Source organism: Oryzias latipes, chromosome 7, assembly GCF_053564925.1.
Source record: "Oryzias latipes strain Hd-rR chromosome 7, Olatipes_Hd-rR_3.1".
Taxonomy (NCBI): domain Eukaryota; kingdom Metazoa; phylum Chordata; class Actinopteri; order Beloniformes; family Adrianichthyidae; genus Oryzias; species Oryzias latipes.
Window position 1 is genome coordinate 24,658,867 of NC_136243.1, and position 26,134 is coordinate 24,685,000.

Genomic DNA, 26,134 nt, shown 5'->3' on the forward strand with positions numbered 1-26,134 from the left:
GCTAGTGAGAATGTAAACATAATGGAAAGTGTTGGCGGCCTCACTACATGCCAACAGTCCCAAACAAAAACTCAGAGGCAGATTTTTAATAAACTCTGGCTGCTCTGCTGAAACTATGTCCTAGAAAACATGACTATTTTATTTTATTTAGGCTAAAAATGGCATTATTATAATTAATAGATTGCTTGGAATGCTTTTACAATAGATCACAAGATGATCGGGGTGGGTCTTTACAAAGGGTACACAGAGTGTTTTAGTGTCAATAGAATAGAATAGAATAGAATAGAATAGAATAGAATAGAATAGAATAGAATGGAATAGAATAGAATAGAATAGAATAGTTTTCACTCAAGGTCCAAATGTTGACACTATAAATGAAAACATAACTCATACCTCATAAATCCAAGGAAGACATAAAATTCAAACTTAATTACCTTAAAATAATGAAATTACTTTCAGAATAAAATGTAAAATAATTGTTAACATACAGTTTTGGTCGAAATACTATAACTGTTTAGTGAGAGGAAAACATTAAACAAATCAACTGAGATGCATGGGAAGTAAATAAACTAATTACTCCAGCTTAGATTAGTTGTCTGCCACACTGTCCCTACAGAGATCTAAAATTGATCCAGCCAGCCAGGAAAATTAAATCAATCGCTTTCGGCTGCTTAAGTGACACAACTGACAAATGTTTCTGCTAACGCAAATTGATGTGCAGAAATGTAAATATTTTGCAAACAATACCAAGCCTTAGCATCGTCAGTGCCTCATCGTGTTGGTTATAGAAGTGCTTGATGCTCTCCGGGAGGGGATGGGGAGGTGATGCTGCATAATGAGCTCTGATTGGCTGCGGCTCACCCGTATAAAGAGCCGCAGTGGCAAATTCAATCAGATCAACTGCGGGCATCCTCCGACAGACAGAAGTAGGGACGCTTTTTATCGGGACTGTTTAAGGGCTGCTTGATTTCCAGAAGAAGATTAAAAAACAAAGGCTTCTGCACTCTGCACTATGAAGGAAAGGAGGAACACACAGCCGCTGGTGGTGAGGTGTAAACTGGTTCTTGTTGGAGACGTTCAATGCGGAAAAACGGCAATGCTGCAAGTCTTGGCCAAGGATTGTTACCCAGAGGTAGGCTGCCTGTGCTCCCACGCGACTCATGTCTGCGGGAATCCACGCACATTGATGCGTGCGCTGCGTCCGAGCTGCTGTGGAAACAAACGGCAGGAGAAAAGCGTGCGTCTGCTGCGGATGCCGGCAGCTTGTGTACGCAATTTGCTAAAAGACAAAAAAAATAAAAATATATATGTTTTTAAGGAGTATCCCGTTTAAATGTGGTTGCATAACAATTTTCTCCAACAAAGTTGTCTTTACGTATTTATCTCTGCTTATAGACTATTTTCTCCATATTTGAGCCTCTGCACAGAACCTAAAAATTCAACATTTCTCACAACTGTTATGCATTATTTGCATTTTTTTGCCCCAGTGAGTTTAGCAGTGAATCACAGGATCACATCAGGTGCTTGTGAATAACACCTCCCCTCTAATGGCAGCATGTTGCTAATTGCTCCCCAGACCTATGTGCCCACCGTGTTTGAAAACTACACAGCCTGCCTGGAGCTGGAAGATCAGCGAGTGGAGCTCAGCCTGTGGGACACCTCAGGTAACCCGCCGCCACCTTTCATCTGCCTGCAGCACAGCAAGATGCCAAAAACCACAATGACCTGTCAATTTAATGAGCTTTTGTCTGTTTTGAGTGTCTTCCTCTTTGCTATCACACATTGAGATCGTCATGACTTTCCCAGGATGACAGACATTAGGCTTGTATGATATAAAGGCAGGGTCTTGATTTACACTGAATATGGACACATTTAAATGTACGTTTGTCAAATCATCCTTTATCTGTTTTTTTATGTTTCTGGATTGGAAGTTCTTTATTTGGCAAATGCTTCACTGGAGACTTGGCAAAGAAGCAGCGATTATTCCGGTTCACTCGCAATTAATGGTGATTTTGTGCATCATATGTTAATTTAAATCTAAGCTTGAAAAAGAGGGTCAATGTGTCATTGTAGATCTCCGGGGATACATGCTGTTTAACGTGTTGACCTGAATTGTACAGACATGCGTTTGCAGCACCTGTTAGCCCCTCTCATGTGCAGTTTTCCTCTCCAGCACATTTCCCTGCTTCCAGTCTGACCTCTGCAACCTCATTGGTTCAAAAAAGCATTTTTGTATTTCCCATATGCAATTCACTCTTTACATAATAGATCCAAATAAGTAAATGCAATACGTACTTTTTTAATGTTTTTTTTAAATCCATTTTCATGGATTCGTCATCCGTTGTGGCAAAGACTGGTGAAAAAAAGTGAATTTAAATCCTTCCCCAGACCAAATCCTGTCTTAATCCCAGACTGTGGACCTTTGGTCTGGCCAGCAGGAATGGGCCTGCTGCCCGGGGATGATGGGCACACACAGAGACATCCTGTTGAGCAGGGAGGGTTTTGGAGCAGACAGAAAGGATGGAGCAAAGAAACTGTAGTGACCTGCATTCTCCTCCATATGCTGCCTGAAGTCTCCCACTCAGAGAGCGTGATCCCAGGGATTAAGTCCGTGAATAGGACTTCTGGGCCACCCATTCTGACTCGGCCAGTGATCTAACTCCCTCTTTTTCTTTGTCCACATTCTTAACACTTCCCTGCCCTTTTTGCACCCTCTTAACAAACACACATTTCTATTCATTTCTTTCCAGTCAGGCTTTTGATAATGGATAACGAGCACCAAACCTATCAGTTGGTTCCACCATGCAGCTTCCTCCTCTCTGTAATTTGTTCTAATTGTGTGGACTTGTGCCGCTGTGGCCCCACCACGCTGAGCATCTTCTCATTATTCCAGTTCCCCTTCATTGATTGAACCAACCTCATCAGGGGCTCCACATAGCAGTATGCTACGTCTTCCAACTCCACCATGGATTTACGGGCTAAAATCAATCCTCCGGTTTCAATCAGCCTGATCTGATCTGCTGTGCAGGAAGGAGACAGAAAAAAAAGCAAAAAGCAAACACAATCCATTGTCTAAACCTCATAAATAGTTGATATAGGATGTTATGATGGTGTTAGTTTGTAATTAGTTTTAGTTTCACTCCATTTATTAATTAAGCTTCACATTTCAGAACTTCAGCATTCATGTGTCGAGGGATGAATAAATTAGATCAAGATTCAATATCAGCTTCAATGCAAAAAGGTGGAATTGATATAGATACTGATGATGTGGATGTCATTGTTACAATCATGTTAAAGACCCACTCCAATGAAAATTGAGCTTGTGGTGTTTTTAACATGTTCTTCTGACAATTAAAAGGATGGAGGACATATTTCAAAAAAATTCCGCTTAAAATTGCACTTCTGAGTTTTTCTTTATTTAAATCGTTAGGAGCAGACAAAACGATGGAGTTCAAAAAAGTTCATAGCACTGAGCACTACAATTGGCGGGCCACAAGCTCCCTGCTCTACTCCATTCCAATGCATCCACTTGCAGACAGATAGATCCAAGTACGTCTTTGTTTTCCTCAAAACTGCATAGCTGGATAGTTCAAATAATGCTATGTCCTAGAACATGAAACAGGTCTTATGATTTTGACAAAAAAATCACAATCATAGATTTAAAAAACATAGTGAACGCTTTTACAAGAGATCAAAATATGATCGAAGTGAGACTTTAAAAGGCTAATTAGCTTGCAGTAAAAGTGGAATAATTTTTGTTCAAAGAGCCCCCAGCATCCACATGTGTGAGATCAGTGTTTGATTTGGTAGCATCAAGAGCAGATTTACTTTCTTTTAATGTTGTTGATCTTGAATTTTAATTTGCCACTGCAGCTTTTGAGGGATTTCATTTATTTTAATTCCTGTAAGCTTCACACGGCTCTGACTGGGGAGTCAAAGTAGTGAACAGTGACGCATCTGTTTGCTCATAGTTAGAATTGTGCCAAAGGTTTCATTTGGAGGATGGGGAATGCAGGTTTTACCTTGTTTACAGCTGATGCTCAGATTGGGATTTTTTTTCACAGGAATGTTTCTAGCACATGCTGCTCTGTCTGCAGGCTTTATCCTAAACTGTAAAGATGTAGAAAAGTTGCTGGAACCACATCTGGGGAGATTTGGCTTATCTGGTGTTCAGAGCATTTGATGTACCATGAAATTTTACACTAATGTTGACCAATAATTGCAAGATTATTTTAAGGGGTTTGTCTCTAGAAACAGTTTGTTTGTTTTTCCGATGAAAGAGATAGACTCTTTCCTGTATGTTATGAATTGGTGGTTTATTGGGGAACCCAAACATCAAAAATCAAATTTGGAGGTAAAATCTATAACTTTTTAAAAAATAACGTGCTTAAAACAGGACAAAAGCTACTAAACATAAAAATAAGAAAACAGTTGTGAAGAATTAGAAACAGGTGAAAGGCACTGAATTATGGCTGTGACCAAAAAATACTTAAAGAAAGCAAACAGAAATAAAATAATCATCATTCCTCCTTGTGTAAACTTTGTAATACTTTTAACTCAAATTGCAGAGAAACTATTTCAAACTTAAAGACAAAAGAAAACGTATTGACTTTCAAATTAAAAGACTGAAAGTGTTAAAATAATGTTTTCTGAACCCAGCTAAAATAATATAAACCTAACACTAAAATGAACTGAACATTTAAATTCTTGATTTAATGCTTAATAAATATAACATGTATCTATTATGCAGATATAACTGTTTTAGAAAAACAGAAAACGTGTAATGGTAAAGTTAAATGGACTGATAAAAAAGCTGTCTTGGGTTTCTTACGTTTTTTTTACTCAAATGAAATATCCAACGTGTCATCAGCCTTAACCGTGTCAAAGTTAAGCTTGCTAACAGTTCAGATGTGTTGCTCAGAAACATCAGACCATCCCCTCTCTGCCTGCAGGGGCCATTCAGATGTGGTTCTGACTGGCTGATGTGAAAATGTGCAACAACTGTCGGACTCAATGTAGCGTGTCTTTTGGTTGAGCTGGGAAGTCTGTGGTTATCTGCTGCAACAACCCCACAGCTTCCAGTCAGCTTAATGTGGGTGGAGGAGCAGAGCCGCTCTTATCCTCAAATCTGTGAGTCATGCCATCACTGGATCATTAGTCCGTCTGACCCCTGGTTTCTCATTGTGAGAGGACTGCTAATGATGAAAGCGCAGCTCGTTGCTCACTTGGCTTAGCAGGCAAGCGCAGTAAAGCTGTATCCTGGGTTAACCTGTTTTGCTGTGTTTTATGCCTTGGCATCAAAATCCTGTTTATTAAGCATTTTAAATACAGACTGGTTTGAAAATGCTAAATATTGCATTAAAATGTTAATACATTAATGTTGCTTTTTATGACTTGACTGTTAAGGCTTAGACCTGCCTAAAAAAAAGACAAAATCGTAAAAAATGTTGCAGAAAAAATTGCAGTATCCTTCTCCAATTATTCAACTTCTAATATAACTTACACAACACTGTTGTCTTTGAACAATAGATGGGTCAGCTTTACCAGTGGTTGGAAATTAATCTACCTAAGTCTACATATCTTTTTATTTACACTTCTTTTTTTTTTTTTTTTAAAAAGATCTGTGTTCACATTAAGGGACTCTCCTTTCACTTAGACTCATCCAAACACAGATTCAAATAACGGAGGCTTACACAATAGTAGATTATTATGTGTTCAAAACAGATCAGCTTTATACCAAAACGTTTAAATTTTATCTAGATTATAGTTATTCTGGTTTATAAAAGTTTAAAAACTTTTTTTTGCCATGTAGCTAATCCTACCCCTTTCCATTTCTGGATTATATTTTAGGAATACATTTTTTGCTATTAATCCTTTTTTTTCTCCAACTACTAATTTTAATAATTTAATTATCTGGCACTCAGTCGTCTTATTTACTAGTAACTTCCTCAAATGACCACTAGGGACAGCTTTCAGAAAAAAAGCTATTTACATTGACTCTTTTGTAAAAAAAAAGTTCACCTGTTACAAAAAGTATCTGATGCTCTATATTTTACTCATAACACCTGTGACTTTAGGGATGGTACTTTATGAAAACCATGAAGCCATAAAGTTTTAAACTAAAAAAGAATGAATTACACACCACCAACATTTTAGACTGCATGAATATGAGCACAATACTACCTCTTAAGCAATTTTCGATTGTTTTCATGGTTTCCCACTTTTTTAATAGCAGGTTTCCAATCGGAGATTCTGGGGAATCCATCAAATTTTGATTATATGTAGCCTGGCCACACTTTCCCACGCAGGGTCAATTTTCAAATGACTCCTGACATCATTTCCCACATGCTTTAGAAATGAAACAGGGTCTAAAGACTTTAAATTTAAATATTAAATGTATCTATTTTTGTGGCTGCAAAAAGCCTTGTAACTTGGCATAAAAGACTTAAAAAAGGTCAATTAAAAAAAAAAAAAAACTTTGGCTTTTCTGTTTAAATCATTTACTGTACAAGAGAACTTGACTGAGTGACTCCTCCCCTCTCGCTTTCCAAACAGGAAGGACCCGCTAGTTGCAAGAAGCCAAAATCCCATAGACTTCTATTGAGAAATAAACAGCTATTACTCAGTCATTATATTTGTCAGAATTGGTCCAATAGCAACCGCAGTACTGTCTCTACATTTGGTCAGCACTAGGTGTATCAATTTAATCCTCTTGCGCTTTGATGGAGTTGCACCTCTTAAATTTAAATGTAGTTGATAAGCTTATCCAATTTCAGCAAAGATTGTCAGACGCTTTTCATCATTAATGGGATGAAAGAACAGCAGCTGTGAAGCCTGAAGTACTTCCACACTGGCTCCTATTCTTTCTCACTTCTCTGCAGCATCTACACAGAATAAACACATCTCAGCCGGGGAAATTCAGTTTCTCTCTGTTCTTCTGCTGGCGCTCTCCAGTTGGGCAATGTCCCTTTCTTTTCCATGTTTCATTGCTTAGAACCTCTCCATCTGTCGTTGTGTTTATTATTGCACAGCATTGATCTGTCTGCCCTTACCATTCTGTGGTTTATTGCCACGCATAGAAGAGGGGACCAGAGTGAGCAAGTCTGCCCCCTCCCCAATATCAAACTGCAGGGAGTGAGGGATTAATGGTGCAGAGGGATTCTTTGTTATGAGTGTCAGTATGGTGCACTCCTGCTTTCTCTACTATTTTTGTTGCAAAGATAGAAATAGCTGGCTCTCCTGAAATTTTAACTAGATCCTTGAATATCAGCAGCGCGCTGGTGACTGAGCTGCTGTGTATAGAGGAGATTGTGAGGGATTTCAAATTCTGCTGTGCAAATAAAGATGCTTTCTAATGTATAATAAAAGAAATCTTCATTTATTTCTGTGGAAGGGCATATCAAAAAAATACAGCTAAAAAACCTGACTGTGTTGTCAGCTTTAACCCCCCCCCCCCCCCCCCCCCCCCCCCCAGCTGTCTATTAATCGCTGCAGATCAGGGCCCATTTAATGCAGGATCACATCCCGTTTTCTGACTGTGTGATAACCGCTTGCGGGAGAAGATTGTAACATCACCCTGCAGATTCTCCTCGGAGAGCACAAAACAGACGTGCAGCCTGCTGGTCCCGGTGGTGCCGGCGTTTCTGACTCTCTCTTGTGTCAGTTTTCACAGTCAGCAAACACACCGCCTCTTGGCTCAGTTATTTGGTAAATGGTGTTATCTATAGCAATTCACATTCTTACTGGCATCTGTTGTCTTTGTCAAAAAGAGCAAACACTTTTGGGTCTTTAAACAGAAACATCTCACTAATTTAATCCTGAGTCAGAAGTGCATAGAAAAGCTTGATAACACATGCCGGCGTTTCTTCGTTCACAGGATTCAATACATTGGGTTCTGAGGAATTTCATTGCAGCTTGTCATTATTCCCCTCACAGCATCCAGCAGCTGGCAAACTCAGCTTTACCCTTTGATAATGTGGAAGATCATTAAGAATTCATGAGGGTCCTTTACATGTGCACATCCATGTTGTGTGTGGTTTTTGATATGTTTTCTTGCCATTGTTATGGAGCTTAACAATTGTTTAGGCAGCTACGCAGCTTAGGACAGCTTTGTGTGTCTTCCCTGTTTGAGAAAGGTGGGTGGATGACTCACCTCAGGCTTTCCTTGGTCACCTGTGACCGGCTCCTTTGGACCAGAAAGCCCCTCTTTTACCCTGTTGGCAGCCCTCTCAGGATTTCTATGTGCTGTGTTCAGTTTTAAAAAATCAATGACAAGTCATACTTCCCAAAGTCAAGATCAAAGTATTTATACCTCAAAGTTCTCCTAATTCTAAACTCTCAGGATGCTTAAAGTCCAACTCCAATCAACTTTTGATCTATTGTAAAAGCATTCCCAGTGGTCTTTTAATTTTGATTATGCTGCTTTTTAGACAAAATCAAACAACCTATGTTGTTTTCTAGGAAATGGTTTCTGCAAAGCAGCAGTAGTTCATTGAAAATTCTCCTCCGAGTTATGGGCGGGACTATTGGCGCAGAGTAAGCCCACCCCCAATTTCCCATCATCCAACCGTTTACTAACTGTCCCGCCAGCTTACAGCCCCAGGTGCACCAAAAATAGCGAGCAATAATGGAGCCATCCAGCCGTACAGTTTTGAACCAGATGCCAGGTTGGACGAGGAAAACTGTTGGATGCATCAGAATAGAGAGGAGCAGGCAGCTTGTAACAGCTGACCCATAGCTATAGGTTTTTTCAAACTGCATTTTTTTTCATCAGCTCCTGATTCACCACAAATTGATTAAAGAAGTACACAGTAATGCAGTTTTCCTCTTAATTTTCTCAAAATATGCTCTCCTTCATGAGAAAAATGCAAGAACGTGGTAAAAACACCAAAAACACAATTTTCACTGGAGTGGGTCTTTAACGAACACCAGCTTTGCTACTGTCACCTCCATTTCCACTGATGCCATCACCAACCCCTGAAAATGTAATCCGTAATGACCCTAACCCACATCACCTGCAAACTCCACCTGCCTCTGCAAAAGTATTCTGTTAATTCCTGACAACACGCATTGTCTTCCACAATCCAAATCAATTTGTGTGCTTGTGTAATACCTAATGAGTTTGTACAAAGACTGCTTTTGTTTTGTGTAGCTATAAGAGGAACATGGATTCCCCTCAAGGATTCATGCAGAGTCTGAAGTAAACACTTTAATCCCACTGAGCGGGCTCCTCTTCTGTTTCATCTGATAAGAGATTTGGCCATATCCAAATCTTGATAGGGAGTCTCTGTATCATTAGGTGTGGTACTTGGATAAGCGTTTTTTTTATGTGCTAAATGTGGGCTTTAAATTTTCCCCACTTTGCAGAGAAGGAATGTCCCCCATCAGGAGGTGGGTGGGCTTCTTGTAGTTAGAAATGATTGACTGGCAGTTAAGGCAAGCCTTCATAGAGAGGTGGGAGGAATGCCTGATGTAGATGGTGGATTCCAAGACTGTTGCTGTGGTAACAGAGGGACCGGAGGTATTGCTCGGCGAGCATAGGATTTTTGGGGGGTGGGTGGCTTACTTAAGGATTCTGAGCATGAGTGGGAGCATCTGCCGAGCCCTACCGTTCCATTTGTGTAATCTACTGCAAGAAAAGATCAATGAGGATTTAGTACTCGATTGTCATCTTCCTTCCTTCTGAAATGCTAGAAAAAGATGGGAGCATGGAAGAGAGCAGCTTCAGGGGCAATGAAATGACACTGGAGAGGAGGAAGTCATGCCGGCTGCACAAATCTCCCCCTGCAGCTGCATCCTCCCTCTGTGTGTCTGCTGTCTTTTACTGTGTGTATTTTTATATATTTTTCAATTAAGCTATGGCCACCTACCTACAATTTTGAATAAATCAATTACTGATTCTGCTCAAAAAATCAAGTGCATGTTTAGCCTTTAAACTTTTAATTTTAAAATAAAATAATAATATTATGTTTTTAATAGACACAGATTTGGCTTTAACACTCAATGCAAACTCCTAATGGAGAAAAGTATTTTGTTGCAGTTTCTCATTAAAAATGATGCACATTAGACACTTAGCAGCAGGACTGGTAAATTATCTGCATCTAAAGACTGGGGAACAGTCATAAAAAGCATAAAAATTACTTACATTTTAACATTTTTGTTTTTTAACTATAATTACATAGCTATTTTTCTGTTCTTAAAGGTTCTCCATACTACGATAATGTGAGGCCCCTCTGCTACAGCGACTCTGATGCAGTCTTGTTGTGTTTTGACATCAGTCGCCCGGACACAGTGGACAGCAGTCTCAAAAAGGTAAGGGATTTGCTTTACATTTATATTTCTTTCCTATGGTGAGAGGTGGGTAGAGCTCTACAAAACTGTGCTCAAGTAAAAGAAGCATTACTTAAAAAAAAATCATAAAGAAAAATATCCAAAAAAACGCTGAAGTACTGAGGAAGCGTTTTAAACTTGTGAATTATGGCATACAAAATGACCAATTGTTGCATATATTTTAAACTCTCCAGACAATCAAATAAAGCTTTGATTATTAAAAAACAAAACATCCTCATTCACACTGTTTTTGGTTACTAAAATGCCTTTACTAATGCTTAGATGAAATTAGGGAATAGGGATTTCTGATATTTTTAAAATGTATGAATTCAAACCTTCGTTTTGCCACATTGAAGGGGCAAAACCACATTTTAATGTTATTATCAATCTCTCTGAAATTCCAAAAGCCTTTGCATTCATTGTTGCAGATGCATTAATACCTTCATTGTAGTTTCATAGTCATAAGCCTTATCGGCATCTTTATGCTGCTTTATGCTGATAATGAGATTTTTATGCAATTATATGCAGTTATAGAAAATGTGCTGATATAAATAATACAAATGTTACGAGTAAAAACAAGTGAACAAATATAGCCAGTTAAGGCTAAGAGTACTGTTTTACTTTACATGAATCTACTCAGACTTACCTGAGAAGATTCAGGTAAAATGTAGTCTAGTAAATCTGCTCCTCAAAGTATTTTTTTTTTCAAAAATGTACTGAAGCCAATATAACCGAGAAAACTCTTTCTAGATGTCTTTTAATAAAACATGCCAGAATAGCTTAGAAAATCTCTTTCATATTAAAATTATGCTAAACTTTAAACTAGTTTGGCTGATTGTCAGATTGTATTTGCAGTGGAAAACGGAAATCCTGGATTTCTGTCCGAGTACACGCATCCTGATCATCGGTTGCAAGACGGACCTTCGCACGGATGTCTGCACGCTGATGGAGCTGTCCAATCAGAAGCAGAGTCCTATCACTTATGAGCAGGTGAGAATACAGTTTGCTAAAAACAAAATTAATCAAAACTTTCTGAGAATTTCTTTAGTACTTTATTCCTAGTTAACTCATGATCTTCTCTTCCAATAAATAACTACCGGTATTCTGTTTTGAGTAAAATGTAGTAAAAGAGAGTTTTAAACAGTATGTTTTTAGTTGTTAACACTTTTTGTAAATGTTCTCATTACAGGGTTCTGCTTTGGCCAAGCAGCTGGGTGCAGAAGCTTACTTGGAGTGCTCAGCGTTTACTTCGGAGAAAAGCATCCACAGTGTGTTCCGCACCTCGGCAATGGCCTGCCTGAACAAGCTGCAGCCTCTCCCAAAGCCAAGCCCCACTCGTCGTCTCTCCAAAAGACTTCTCCACCTGCCCAGCAAGTCAGATTTGCTCTCCTCCAGCTTTAAGAAGGAGAAGACCAAGAGCTGCTCAGTTATGTGAGTGGAGAGGGTGACAGGCCTCACATGCGACTCCCAACCCCAGCCTCTTTGGTTTTGGGGAAGGGGGGTGAGCATGATGGTTTTATCAGGGTTACCTGCTGAATCCTTCCCTCACCCCCCAGAAACCAAAAGCCCCTCAGAAGAGGTGGACACTCTGCTGTCTACTTTCTCCTGAACCTTTCAGCGCACATCCATGTTTTCTTCACTTTCAACTTGCTTTTTTATCAATCCAAATTTAACCATTGAGCTTTTTTTCAACTGTAACCAGTATGCAATGGTATTTACATTTCTTTCATTTCAATATCTATTGGCACGTGTTGATTTTGTTCGATATGAAAATGTGCAATCTGTGACGTTTTAATCTTGTGATGTAAAAGCCTCTCAGATGACTCAATGGTTATTTTTCTATCTACATTAATAAACTTAGCATGAAACCACCAGTAAACTAACAAAATATTGCACATCCCTCAAGAATGGTATGGGAGGTATAAAATGGTACGTCACAGGTTTCTCCCTCTGATAAAAACAGAGAGATGCACAGGGAATACAGGGACAAACCTCAAGAGAGAGCTTCTACATAGATTAGCTCTGGCTGCGCTGGCAGTGACGAGAGCAGGAAAAAGGGCAGTGGGAACAGGCTCCTGCACAGGCAGCAGTGTAGCCTACATCAGCCGGCATCAGTGGTTGTTGATGCGTGGTCATGTAGCAGCAGACAGGGCAGCTCCACAGGCTTTGAAGGGAAGGAGGCTCAAGAATCATCATGAAGCGACAAAATGGAGGTAGAACTAGACTCAAATTGTTTCTGCCAATAAAAACACATATTTTTATGGACAGAAACAGTTGTTTCTTGTGGGACAAAAAGATAGCTCTTTAAGCTGCACAACTGGTGAGTGTTATTTATGAAGGTTCTAGTATGAAAAGGCATAAACGAGTGTAAAGTTACTCTGGCCTGAGACAGACTGATAATGTGAAAAAATCTAGTATGCTCTTTTAAATGTTCTTTGATAAAGATTTGTAGCATTGCAGTATTTCTCATATATTTGCTGAGGAACAAAATGCCTTTTTTTCAATCTTCCCTAAAGTTAGAAGATTTTGAGATCTGCATGTCTGTGGATTTCTTACATTTGCTTCTGCCTAATGTAGCAATCCCAAAGTAATATGATTATTCCAGGAAAACTTGTATATCTTGCACAAACGTATCAAACTATCGACCTCCAATGCGTAGTTCTTACTAAAGTGTCTACAGAGCAAAGATCAGATGCTGTTTTTATCTTAAATCTTTGGCTTCATGGTTATTTTTGTGTGCAGTCTTTGTGTATGCGCTTTTAACCATAAAGCAATAAGGATTTAAGTGCTTGTGATGCCAGGTGACTTGTGTCGCAATAAAGGTGCAGCTTTGTGATTAATGTCCCGCTACAAGTGCTCCATGGATAAACTGGCATCCCCTCTGTTCTACAAAAGGCTCTTGGTCCCTTCGTCAACCTTCTTCTGCGTAGTCTGGTATTCGGAATGACTCCATGATAAGGCTGTGCCCTGAAACATAATATCGAAATAAATGTGAATTTGCCTCTTTCAGCTAAAGATTTTACACTTATTTCTGTATTAAACAATAGTTAGGCAGTAGGATATAAAAACAAATATTAGGTACCAAATTGAAAATGTGCTTTAAAAGTCGAAATATGAATAATTAAGGGCTGTCGTGAGGAATAAAATAAAAAACTGTGCGTAAGGAGAAAACATAATCAAACTGCACAGGCTGGCCCTGTCTAAAGAAAGCTATTTTTCCATTCCTCTTTTTTGTGCATTATTTTTGTATGCCAGAAGGATTTATGTCTGTTCCCATGTTATGTTGGAAATATCCTACTGATATAGGTGTTGTTTTGTGACAGAGCTGTGGACTGCCCCCCACTACTCTAAGGAACTTAAAAGTGATGATTTGCACAAAGGCTTCCAGGTCATGTTAACATAGGAATTCCCCCAGCATTGCATAGCAACAATCCCGTGCAGAGAACAAACTCCCGCACTCGATTAGCTATGTGGACAGAGAGGTTTAAGCTTGCAAGCAGAATTTCCCACATACATTAATACAACATCATTTATGCTTTTATTGCCAAACATGTTTTTATTTTGTTTTTAATGTTCCTCTTTAATTTCGAGTGCTGATGCCAAGCCTTTAGAGGATGGGTTGCTCAGGCGACTCAGTGAAAATGTCAGTTATTATGCAGCCTTTGTGTCATAGTCAGTGTAAAATGGTGCAAACTCCTAAGCATGTCCTATTAAAATTGTATGATCGTAGATACTGTCTCTTGTTTTATGAGTAAGCCTCACGTCTATAGATAAACATCTTTGAAGAAGTCCTGATCCTTAAGGATTTCACATAAAAAATATTGTTGCTGACGCGAATATTTATCAGGTGGGTTATAATTTGTCTGTTGCTTTATTTTTTTGGCCACATGTAAATTTGTTTATACTTTACTTTAAAAATTAAAAATTTTTGTTATCTTTTATCTTCCGCCTGTGTCAAATAAAGCTTGCCCTCTGCAGCACTCTAAGATTTTTTATGTTGGATTTTGTTTGTTTGTTTGCAGACATTCAGTTTTTAGAAGTCTGGCATCTTAGGATGTCATCTCTGGAATCTATTTCATGCCACATATTTTTGTAGCATCTAAAATAGATAAAACATTTTGCACACGTCTGAAAAAAATTAGACAACAAAAGGGGTTGTTAATGGTTTCTTCCACCAACATATACCAAGATTCCAGTTTAGGGACATAAAACCTTTCAGACAGAAAATTAAAAATGTTGAATGATACCTTTTTTCTGGCTACATAACCAAAATGATGTTATAAAATATCATGGCTTAATTTAATGAAGTTTTTGTTCCATTTAAAAGATGAGATGTATAATCTTCATCATACTTGACCTGTGAGAGACCGAATGTAAAAAATAAGAATCAAGGAAATTACATTGTGTGATCTTTTAATTGTTTATTTGTCTAATGAAGCAGAGAAGGTATTTAGTCAATGACAAAGGTTCACCTCAGTACTCTATAATGCAACCCTGGTTGGCAATGCCAGAGCTAAATGTTTCCTCTAGGTCTTCATCACGTTTGCAAACACTAGAGCTGCTTTTTTATTTTTTTGGCCTCTTCTTCCATGCAGATCTTCTCAAGAGCTGGAATGTTTTGGTCACATGGCAAAACACAGACTTTGGACTCATAATCTTTAAATATTTTTTACATAGCCCCTCATTTGCTGCCCTAGCGATGTGATTGGGATCATTGCCATCCTCAGTAATCTCACTGACAGGAGGAGGATTTTGCCCCAAATCTCATGATATATGGCCCCATTCATGCTTTCCGCAATACATATTATTCATCTTGTCCCCTCACAAGGGGACAAGATCCTTGTGTGTTTGTAGTAGCTCAATTCTAATTATTTGCATTGCATACATCAAATAAAAATCATACAAGTGGGATTAAGTGAGATATCTTGCAGAATTAGGGAATACCTGTAATACATGTTCTTTTATCCATTGTAAAACAAAAAGTATAATTTCACTTACGCACAAAATAGTCACATATGCCTGAACAGACTCTTAAGGACCAACGCTCTCATGTCTTCAAAGGCACCACATCTGGTCACTGCAGATGCAGATGTAGATGTGTGCAGATGTGTCTCACACTGATGCCACATGAATGGGATGTTGTGCCAACAGGGCAACAAGCACCCGTGTCGTCTGCACCTCAAACTCCAACCTTTGCTAATCAGCTCCAATGGAACCGTGCCATGGAGCGACACCTGCAAGCAAGACCACCAATAGAAATGGAAAAATGGGTTCAAAATATTTTACATCCACCTGTTTTAAAAAGAAATAATATTTAATAAATACAAAAGCAATTTTATCAAAGTCTCTAGAACACAAACTGAAGCAGGGTTTCTATTATCAATGTTGCACTCCAGGTCTGAAAGACTGTTATTTAATCAGCTCTTGTAGGGCTTGATTAAAGTTAATGAAACAAAGCAAGCCTGTCAAAACAAGGAAACAAGGAAAACATGCAGGGAAAAAACACAAAAGGAGGGAAATTAAGAAGAACTACTGGTACACTTTGCATCACAGCACTGTAGTAACATCTATTCACCTGAAAAGTCTAGAAGTTTTGGGAGGTTTTCAAATAAAAGTGTTCTTCACCACGATGTGGTGATTTGTCCTGGATCAGTAAAAAGGGCAAGAATTTAAATTCCTGTGAAGTCAGATGACTTTGAGCTGTGTCTGCAAACAAAAATTAAGAAAACATATGTTGACACACCAATAAGAATATTTCAGTAAGCTTGTGAAAAAATGTGAGGGATGAAATTAGTTTATTTTGAGGCAACAGTTCCCATGTTGAATATTGCTAAAAATACTGTGTTGCATAAAACAATGAGCTAGGGAATTATGGAGTTTTTGGTGCGATTAACACTGACACCTGAGGCAGAGACTGACGTTGAATTGATTCAAATACACACGTCTGATGGCATCTAAATAGGCCACATACGCTGTGAGTCGTAGTAAATTAGGTCAACATCTGGAGAGCCAGAGAGAATTTGGTTGCCCAGTCAGTTGGATGTTGTGCCCCAGGACAAAAAGAAGAGCCACCTGACATGAAGAAGCAATGAGGGCACACAGACTGTGTTTTTGATGCGGCACATAACCTTTTAAAGGTGCTTGGCAATCCAAACTCCTTGGATGCACGATAGTTCTTTTATTTCTGTACAAGCAGCTGATCATGCCGACCAAAGTTTGCTGATCCATGAATAAAAATGACAGAGGACAACGGGAATTTTGTCAACAAAAATCTACTTTGCGAGGATTTACACACTGGCACACCCATCCAACTGCTCGATGCACTCAGGCATGTAGACATGGTCAACGGTTCAGGCGGGTGGTTGTGGTGTAATGGTGTGGAGAATGTTTTCTTGGCACACTTTGGGCCCCTTAGTACCAATTAAGCATTGTTACAATGCCGTAGCCTACCTGAGTATTGTTGCTAACCATTGCCATCCTTTTATAACTACATCTCATCATCTCAGACTGGTTTCTTGAACATGACAATAAACTCACTGGACTCAAATGACCTCCACAGTCACCAGATCTCAACGCAATTCATCACTTTTGGGATGTGGATGAACAGGAGATTGGCATCATGGATGTTCAGCCAACAAATCTGCAGCTACTGTCTGATGCTATCCTGTCATTATGGACCAAACTCTCTGAGGAATGTTTCCAGTACCTTGTCCAATCAATGCAACCAACGATTAAGGCAGTTCTGACGGCAAAAGGTGCTCCAACCCAGTACTAGCAAGGTGCCTAACAAAGCGGCTGGCAAGGGTATTGGCAACAGATTCACTTTCCAAGTCCAAGCATCCGAAAAAGAATAAATGCCATACTTCCCATTACAAAAGAGACTTTGTCACCCCACAAATACTGTTATTAGCATCTTAAATTATCAATAAAAAGATTAACTTGGACTTATTGCATTTAAAGAACTGTTTATGTGTAAAGGTAATTTGCCACTTTTATGGCAAATTGCTTATGTTGTATATTGTAAATTGTATCTTTTTCTTTCTTTTTACTTATTTATTTTATTCTAAACGTATACTTTGTTTTTATTTTTCTTCTCCTGAACAGACACGAGAGAGTAAGAAACGGATTTTCGATTCATTGTATGTGATGCACATGTGAAGAATTGACAATAAAGTTGACTTTGACTTTGACTAATTAATTATTAAGGTTATGATGACAATTCTGCCGAACAGGACAGCTTTGCTGGAGTTCTGAATCAAGTTGTGAGGGACAACCTCCAGGGATTACGCAGCACTGACTGGACATGCAAACTTACATGGACATAGTTTTCTGGATCTTTGTCGGCCACTGTGGAAGGGCACAGCAACACATTCCACATGTCGACTGACACTTTGCCCCTCCTGCCTATAAGCATTCAGATTCCGCTCTTTCACTGAAAGTAAATGCTGCTGCAAACACAAATGCTGCAGCAAACGCCGCATGCATCTATACAAACATCTGTGGAGATCTGTGCTAATATTTGATTACTGATAGTGTGTTGTGTATTGTGTATCCTTGTGCACCGCTCACTATCTCTTCCTTTTCCACTCTCTCTTGCTTACAGACAGCAGAACATCTGCCTCTGCCGCACTGCAGGGAAAGGCTTAAATATATAAACACATAACCTTACTACATACAAAGTAGTTCACAAAATGTTTTTATGTGAAACTTTTCTGTAAAAAAAAACAAAAAACACTAGCAGTACAGGATGCAGTAAAATGTGTCAAAGACTTGCTGCTTGATTTGTCAATAAAATCATCCCAATGGTATTTTTGCTCTGGTCATTTCTGCCACACACATAAGATTGGCTCATGGATCCTGAGGCATGGTCACAATCCCAAAGACAACTTTGATTTGGAAAAAAATGAAAATGCTTTTCACAGTAAAAGACAAAGCATGCTTCAAACTAAAAGTCGTGCAAATAAGGGCAAAACAAAGACCTTAATGTTGATGCTTCAGTCAAGTGTAAAAAAGGCACCAAAGGCTCCCTCTGGATTCATGATGATGATGATGATGATGATGATGATGATGATGATGGCGTGTGGATGGTGGAGGACCTCAACAATGGAAACACAGACTGGTTGCTAACACTCAAACACTTATAATTAAGTAACATGAACTAGAACACTGCAACAAGATATAGCCAACAAACGGGAAAAGAAAGCTAAGATTAGAAAATCCTAGAAAGAAGTAAAATCAGTATATTTTATTTTTACAAGAAATCTTATAATAAGATATCATAATCCAGAAACAAGGATTTCCACATAGGCATTCAACAAGCAAAAATAATCTTTAAAAAAAAAAAGTTAAATTGAATTAGTACAAATTAAATGTTATTCAGCGATGTACCTAATTGTGGTTCATTTTGATTACAGTGACAAAAACTTGTATTAAAATAACTTAAAACCTGGTAAGATATCTTGAATGTCTAAAAGCAAGGTTTTAAATCATTTCAAAGAGTTTGCAGTGAACAACCAAAAATGACAAATAAGTTGTGCTAAACCTTAAAACCAGGGAGAGAAAAAAGGGTCTCAAAACAGGTGGGCATATGGGATACGTTCAGTTTATTTATTAAAAGTGTTCTGGTGTTTTCACCCCATGCATTTGTGTCCTCCAACAATCACAAATCATGACAAACGTGCAGCTGTAATTCTGCAACTGAACAGTTTTTTTATGTTTGCTGTGTGCTATTGCACGAGATAGTCCCACGCTGTATAGTTTTTAGTTGTTATGGAGTAGGGAAGGTATTTAGACACTGCCTCAGTTTCCCATAGAATGTGGTTTTGTTTTTCCACATTTCTTATTACCAAAACATGACAGACAGTAATATAGTGCAGATAAAAGAGCCACTAAAAAAGATCAATTATTAATTTTGTTCAACTTAAACAATTCAATACGAAGCACAAACATGCAGCCTATAACTATTTGGTTTTGTGTCATGCATTAGTTGCTAAATAACAAACGACAGACACTTGGACACACACAGAGGAACATGCTTCAAGTTCTTCTTTGTGATCACTCAGGCAACCACATACAATAGTCAAGTCCTGCTCCACTGCTCACAATGTCACAGTGTTTGTGCATGGTGGTGCTTCAGACCACTGAGGTTTTCCCCCCAACACACACGTGCACACACAACTACACAGTGGCCTTGGCTACGGGCCACATCCTGCATGTGTTTGCACAAGCCAAATAACATGTAGAGACACTGTGCAGTGACCAGAAGCACCATCTTCTAGCTGCACCAGAGAAGAAATGAGAACACTTTACCTTTCAAGCTGATCCAAATAATAGATTAGATCAACTGTACCACGACTGTAACACACCTTTTTTGGTAAATTCCTACTGTTTTTTGGTGGTGGTTTTTTTGCACAATGTAAAACCTTTAGCTTCTGCAATGATCCAACTTGATCTAATCTAACTGGTGTGAGTTATAATGTATCCAACATCTTTGTTGTCTTTTAGAACAATAATTTTAAATTATAAATACACAACAACAATGTGTACTTTATTTAATTGCAAAGACATGAAAAAAGACATCCTTTGTAACTTAAATCCTCCCACAAGTAAAAGGGGGATAAAGAGAATTGTTAGAATTATCGAACATGCATTACTAGTGATCAAAAGTGTACATATAGTCCCTGAGAAAAGTCTTGTCGCTTATCCATTTTGTAGAAACAAAAGCGTATAACCTCACTTTTAATGAATCCATTGGTTTTAGAAATGTCTCATATGAAAGCTAAAACCCTCCCAAATTATGTTCAATATACTAAAATAAAATTGCTTCACTGAAGAAAGATTGATCATTTAATGAACACAGAAAGGTCACATTTTGGCAAGACAAAAGTTTTGTCGCCTTGTCATATGATGGACCCAATCCTAGATCACAGCCTCACCTGTGATCAATTACTGATCAATCAATTAGTGGGTGTGTATAAAAAGAACCCCAGCACACCAGGCCTTCACATCAACTGCAACTTGACCTCTGACAACATGCCTAAGAGTCACCCTGAGACCAAAGCGTTAATTATCAAGAGGCTGAAGACCAGATCCACTGCTGAGGTGGCTGACACCTTCAATGTGTCTCAGCGTCAAGTACAAACAATAAGAAAAAGATTTGAAGAGACTTGAGATGTTTTTGACAAGCCCAGGTCCGGCAGACCCCGCAAGACAACTGCTCGGGAGGACCGTTTGTTGGTTCAAAAATCCAAGGCCAGCCCCTTTTCCACTGCAGCAGAGCTCCACCAGGCCTGGTCACCTCAAGTCCCTGTGTCAACCAGAACAGTTTGTAGAATTCTGTCTCAAAATCGAATCAGTGCCCAGAAACCAGCACTAAACAAAAGGCAATTGAAAAAACGTGTGGCATTTGCCAAGGCCCACAGCCTGCTAAAAGGATGGACGCTGGAAAAGTGGCAGAAGGGCGATTTCTCAGATGAGTCTTCTGTTAAATTGCATCACAGCCGCCGCAAATATTGCAGGAGACCAACTGGAGCCCGCATGGACCCAGGATTCACCCAGAAAACAGTTAAGTTTGGTGGCGGAAAAATCATGGTCTGGGGTTACATCCAGTATGGGGGTGTGCAAAACATTTGCAAGGTGGAAGGCAATATCAATAGCCTAAAATATCAAGACGTATTAGCTACCTCTTACATTCCCAACAATAAAAGGGGTCAAATTCTACAGCAGGATGGTGCTCCATCGCATACTTCCATCTCTACGTCAAAGTTCCTCAAGGCGAAGAAGATCAAGGTGCTTCAGGACTGGCCAGCCCAGTCACCAGACATGAACATCGTTGAGCATGTCTGGGGTAGAATGAAAGACGAAGCATGGAAGACGAAACCAAAGAATCTTGATGAACTCTGGCAGGCATGTAAGACTGCTTTCTTTGCTATTCCTGATGACTTCATCGATAAATTGTATCATTGTCAAACCGCATGGATGCTGTCTTTCAAGCTCATGGAAGTCATACAAGATATTAAATATGGATCTCACAGTAGCACTACTTAATTCACTGATGTTATGCAACATATTTTTGTTTTTGAAGTAAATTATTTGTTAAATTTTCACATAACTCTCTGTAGGCGACAAAACTTTTGTCTTGCCAAAATGTGACCTTTCTGTGTTCATTAAATGATCAATCTTTCTTCAGTGAAACAATTTTATTTTAGTATATTGAATATAATTTGGGAGGGTTTTAGCTTTCATATGAGACATTTCTAAAACCAATGGATTCATTAAAAGTGAGGTTATACGCTTTTGTTTCTACAAAATGGAAAAGCGACAAAACTTTTGTCAGGGACTGTAGAAGCAAATGTGAGCACATGTGAGTGAAGATCCCCATAAAATTGCCTTTAACCCCAACAGCAAAACTGATGGAAAGATGGGTGGACAGCTCGTGCTTTGAAGAGGGAAACACAGTGTGCACTTTGAGCTCCATCAGAAAGATTGAGATAAAAGAGGGAAAGGGTGAGCTAAGAGATAGACAGCAAAGACATAAACCATTAGTGACAAGAGAGGTATAAAATAACAGAAAGTACACCCACTAGAAGGACACTTGCCTGTACAAACTCATTAGGGGATTAGGAGAATGCCACAGTAGATTATATAAGAAATTGAGAAACTCAAACCAAGTACATACGTGCAACAGAAAAGCTCCTAAAAATATAGAGGAGTCCCTGAGTTTTTTTTTTAAGAGAGCAAATCTATAGCAACCCTTTTGAAGTCTGTTTAATTATCATTTCATGATTATGGAATAGCATCATGTATGCAGAGGAGATCGTGGCCTATTTGCCCATCCATCAGAACAAAAAATGTTACCCTATTACTAGGTAAATTAACAATTTACATCTCTTGTTTAAAGGGCCCATACCATGCTATTCTTAAGCCTTTCATGGTAAACAATATCCATATTTATGATAATATATTACTTTTGACACACAAAAGAAGGATTTTGTATTAAATATCAGTGATTTTCCTGAGTTCTTTTTTGAACCAGAAGTAAGACTTGATCTCTGAGGCACCGGCTTTCGCTCCTTGTGGGAGCCGCCCATTTCATGACATCAATCTAGAGTGGGCCTCGGCAGCGTGTCTGTGTTCCACCCACGGAAACAAACAAGATCCAAACTTTTCCAAAGATGGATGTTCATATTCTGAATATAAAAGGAAAGCATTTAGCCGATCAGCGCTAGCTCAGCAGAGAAAGCGGGTGTGTGTGTGTGTGTGTGTTAGCCTGGGGGCATGCCGGCAGGGCAGACTCTTCCTGGATGTGACTGTTCTCACTGGTCTACGTCACAATTTGAGGACCCGTTCGTTTTTGTGGATTGGGAGGGGCTGGTGCTCACTGCGCAGGTTTTTAGAGGAATGCTCAGAAATGCGTAAATGGATCAAAAAAATCACTTTGGGGTTTCTTTTCGTGGGGAATAAACATTATAATACACTTAAAAGCGCAAAAAATCAATTTTGTATGGTATAGGCCCTTTAATACAAGACGATAACAAGTATTTAAAATAAAATGTGCATCCAACATCGATGCTTGACTTCTGCTTTTATTGTCAACCTGAGCAACTTGTTGAGGAAACATCTTCACTTGTTTTTCCCTTTTTCATTGAAACCAACTCACTGTCTTGTTTTACCCAAAACCACACATCAACATTTCAACCAAAATTTGTGCAAATTGAGCATCTATTGTTTTTATGAAGTTTCAGTCCATGTCACATACACCATCAATCTGCTGAATTGTTATTTCTCTCTCTGTGCACAGACATCCTGATGCCCTGCAGAAATACCAAAACATCAACATTTCTTGGGCTTAGCCTGGAAGGCAAACATTTCTTTGGCACTGGAACTCATTAGATTCAGTCTGACATGTTTGGGGCCAAAGACAACAGGCGAGGACTGCATAAGACTTACTGTTATAAAAGAGAAAGGTTCATTAAATTCTTCAGAGAATAAGGATGTCAGCGATGCTTTTTTATGTTCCTTCCTCTCAGGAGGCCAGATGTGTTCATCCACACACCATTTTCTGTCCCTTCTCTCCTCGTTATGCAAGAATACCAATGGCAATGACCAGTAGGCATAAACCAGGTTCTCTGTTGGATGTGAAAAACAATTTTTAAAAAGATAAAAGGGATGATTTTTTTTTAATCAATGCATGGCCTAGATGCAGTCTATTATACTCAGCAACACATCAACTCAAAAGATCTTCCTGCATTCTGCCATCTGTCTACAGACTCCCTCTGAAACTGGAGTCTCCTTTCTCTCTTTGATTCACATATTCCTGAGCTCTTGATCTGCTGTTGCTCAGAGGTTTTCCTTGGAAAGCAAATATGATTTTTTTTCTTTAGTTGTTTTCTTTTCTGCCTCAACATTGCAGCTCTAGCTGTGGCAAGAAGATGCCACAAACCAGTTTTTTTTTTTTTTTTTCTGACATCAATTCTTTAGGACTTCTTCCACTTATAATAACTAACTTCAAGGGGCAGATCTACAGGAGAGCAGGGGGGGGGGGGCTGGGGGGCTGCCCCTCCAACAAAAACTTTACCCCCACATTTTTTGAGTCAATGTTAGCATCATTATTGACTAGGACTAAGAAATCATAAATACAAGCTTCTGCAAACATTGCAAAAATAACAAAATCAATATTTCCAAATCAAAATCTTGAGCCCCTCAAAAAATGTATATTAAATGTTTTTTACTTGTTCATATTTTTTATCCATTTATTTGTAATAGCCTTTCACTCTGCTGTTCACATTTGCCTCCTTTCCAAAGTCTTCTGCCCCCCTGAATGTTGTAGCTCCACCACTGCTAACCCTCTAATGTTCAAAAGAACTATGAATTAAGTATTCCCAGACTAATAGTGTGCCCGTCCAATGTATTGCACTCAGCAGTTCTATTGGTTACATTTTTTTGCAAAATTTGCTTTTAAAGTAATTCAGCTTTAACCGTTTCATTGAAGATTACTGAGATTGTGTCTTTTTCAGGCTGCTTGTGTAGCATTTGCTATAATCACAGAAATGATTAAGCCTGGATTTTCTGTGATTCAGTAACAACTCTGCTGAGTAAGCAGTTTGCTTCCATGCTCCATGTGATAATTGTAGAAACCTCTGCTGTGCCTGATGGAAATGTGACATCTCCACATCAACAAACCCAGCGAACTCTAAAAAAAAAAGAGAGAGAGAGAGAAAGAGCTGCATGTTTTATTTTTGGAATAAATCTTTGTGTACCCAGCTTGAAGGAAGACAGAGCTACAGCTGCCTACACTTCAGCACCGTTTTCCAAAATACTTTCTTAAAGCAAGCCCATTCAGACTTGGAGTTTATTTTTGTTTTTTTCAGCCTAAAAATCACATTTTTTGGTGGAAAAAGAAAATAACAAAATGAGGTTGCTCATATAAGATTTTCATGACCCTCTTTATGATTTGGTAAATGTTTATTTCCATCCTGGCCTTTAAAATCTTAAGTTAAACAATATTTTTTTTTAACCCTGTAAAGCCCACTACATCAAACAATTGATACAAAATTATTTTTTTATGATTATTATTAAGATGTTTTTTAAACCCTGTAATGTAATCTACAAAAATTGTAAACATATTTCAATATCATTTTTTATAAGGTATAGATATTTATGATACCGGTACTTTGTGTGATTTGTTCATTTTAAGTTCACAACAATGTTAACATGAGTGTTCAGTAATACACCACCTCTTTTTCCCACCATCTCAGATTTGAGCCACACATTTTTGACATGGTGTAACTGTATAACAAAGAATTCATTATCAACACATTTTGGATATATAGACCTGACCATATTTGATTATGTCACTGAACAATAAATAAATATGTGAACATTAAACAAAAGACGAAACATTTTGGCCCCACTTAAACCCATTTTTGTTACCAGAAAGCCTATCTTTCAGCTGCTTTTCTTTCTTAAAAAGGAGCCTTTGGTAGAGATCTTTGAAAATGACAGAGGTGAAGCAGGTTGTCATGACAGCCCAGAGTTAATTACTACTAGTCACACATAATAACTTCATAGGTAGTCTTCTTTGTTTTGACAGGTTTTTGTTTATCCCTGTTGTCGTTTGAGTTCATACAGCTTCCCATTGATTTGACTATGAGGTCTGAAAGTCCATCAAAAACACAACAAAACAGCTAACTGTCTGAGGTTTGAGGTTTAAAAACACAATTGAGATTTTTCTCCCACATCATTGGTGCTCATACTCTAACATCCTAAAGAAACTCGGCTGTTTCTTGTGAAGATCATCCTGAGCGGAGTCTTTAGTCTGCAGTGCTGACAAGCCAGTCAAACACCTGGGGATATGCCAGCTTTGAGGCTGTGTCCTGTCAGCTAAGTAACAAAGAAAATCTCTCAGCGGTGCAAGAAAAAGTAGAAGCTCTTTTATTCTAAACCGGACACACAAAAAAGCCACATAACCCCGGCAACAAATCAGAGAACATCATGTTGAGACCCAGTTTTGGCTGCCACACACTCGCTACTCAGTTGTGCACACCCTTGCATATACTTGAATGCAGACAAGGACACACAGGCAAAAGCTGCAGAGGCACAATCACCCACACACACACCCGCCTTCACTTTGCTGTTCGTAGGCAAACAGCCCCAGGCGCAGAGAATGAGCATGTGAGCAGAGTAGGATGACATTCTGTCACACAAAGAGATCAAATGCAGACACTCCAGCATCCTTTCTGTGCTTTTCTAGCAACAAACAAACTGCAGACAAAGCCTCGTAGCTCATTGTTTAAACATTATTTTT

The 26,134-nt window shown here is 38.8% G+C and overlaps 1 protein-coding gene across 1 annotated transcript; it reads left to right on the plus strand.

The window, feature by feature from the left end:
* Positions 1-816: 816 nt before the first annotated feature.
* rnd1b (Rho family GTPase 1b) lies at positions 817-14,317 on the plus strand. Its single transcript, XM_023956575.2, has 5 exons — positions 817-1,132; positions 1,577-1,664; positions 10,202-10,311; positions 11,185-11,319; positions 11,519-14,317. The coding sequence occupies exons 1-5, from the start codon at positions 1,013-1,015 to the stop codon at positions 11,762-11,764; spliced, it is 699 nt and encodes a 232-aa protein (XP_023812343.1). The 5' UTR covers positions 817-1,012; the 3' UTR covers positions 11,765-14,317.
* The last annotated feature ends 11,817 nt before the right edge of the window (positions 14,318-26,134 follow it).

Bases quoted from the DNA above. Each gene is read 5' to 3' on its own strand.
- rnd1b (XM_023956575.2), top strand. From the start codon at position 1,013: ATGAAGGAAAGGAGGAACACACAGCCGCTGGTGGTGAGGTGTAAACTG. The intron at 1,665-10,201 runs GTAACCCGCCGC...CTGTTCTTAAAG, and splicing joins CAGCCTGTGGGACACCTCAG to GTTCTCCATACTACGATAAT. The intron at 11,320-11,518 runs GTGAGAATACAG...TTCTCATTACAG, and splicing joins GTCCTATCACTTATGAGCAG to GGTTCTGCTTTGGCCAAGCA.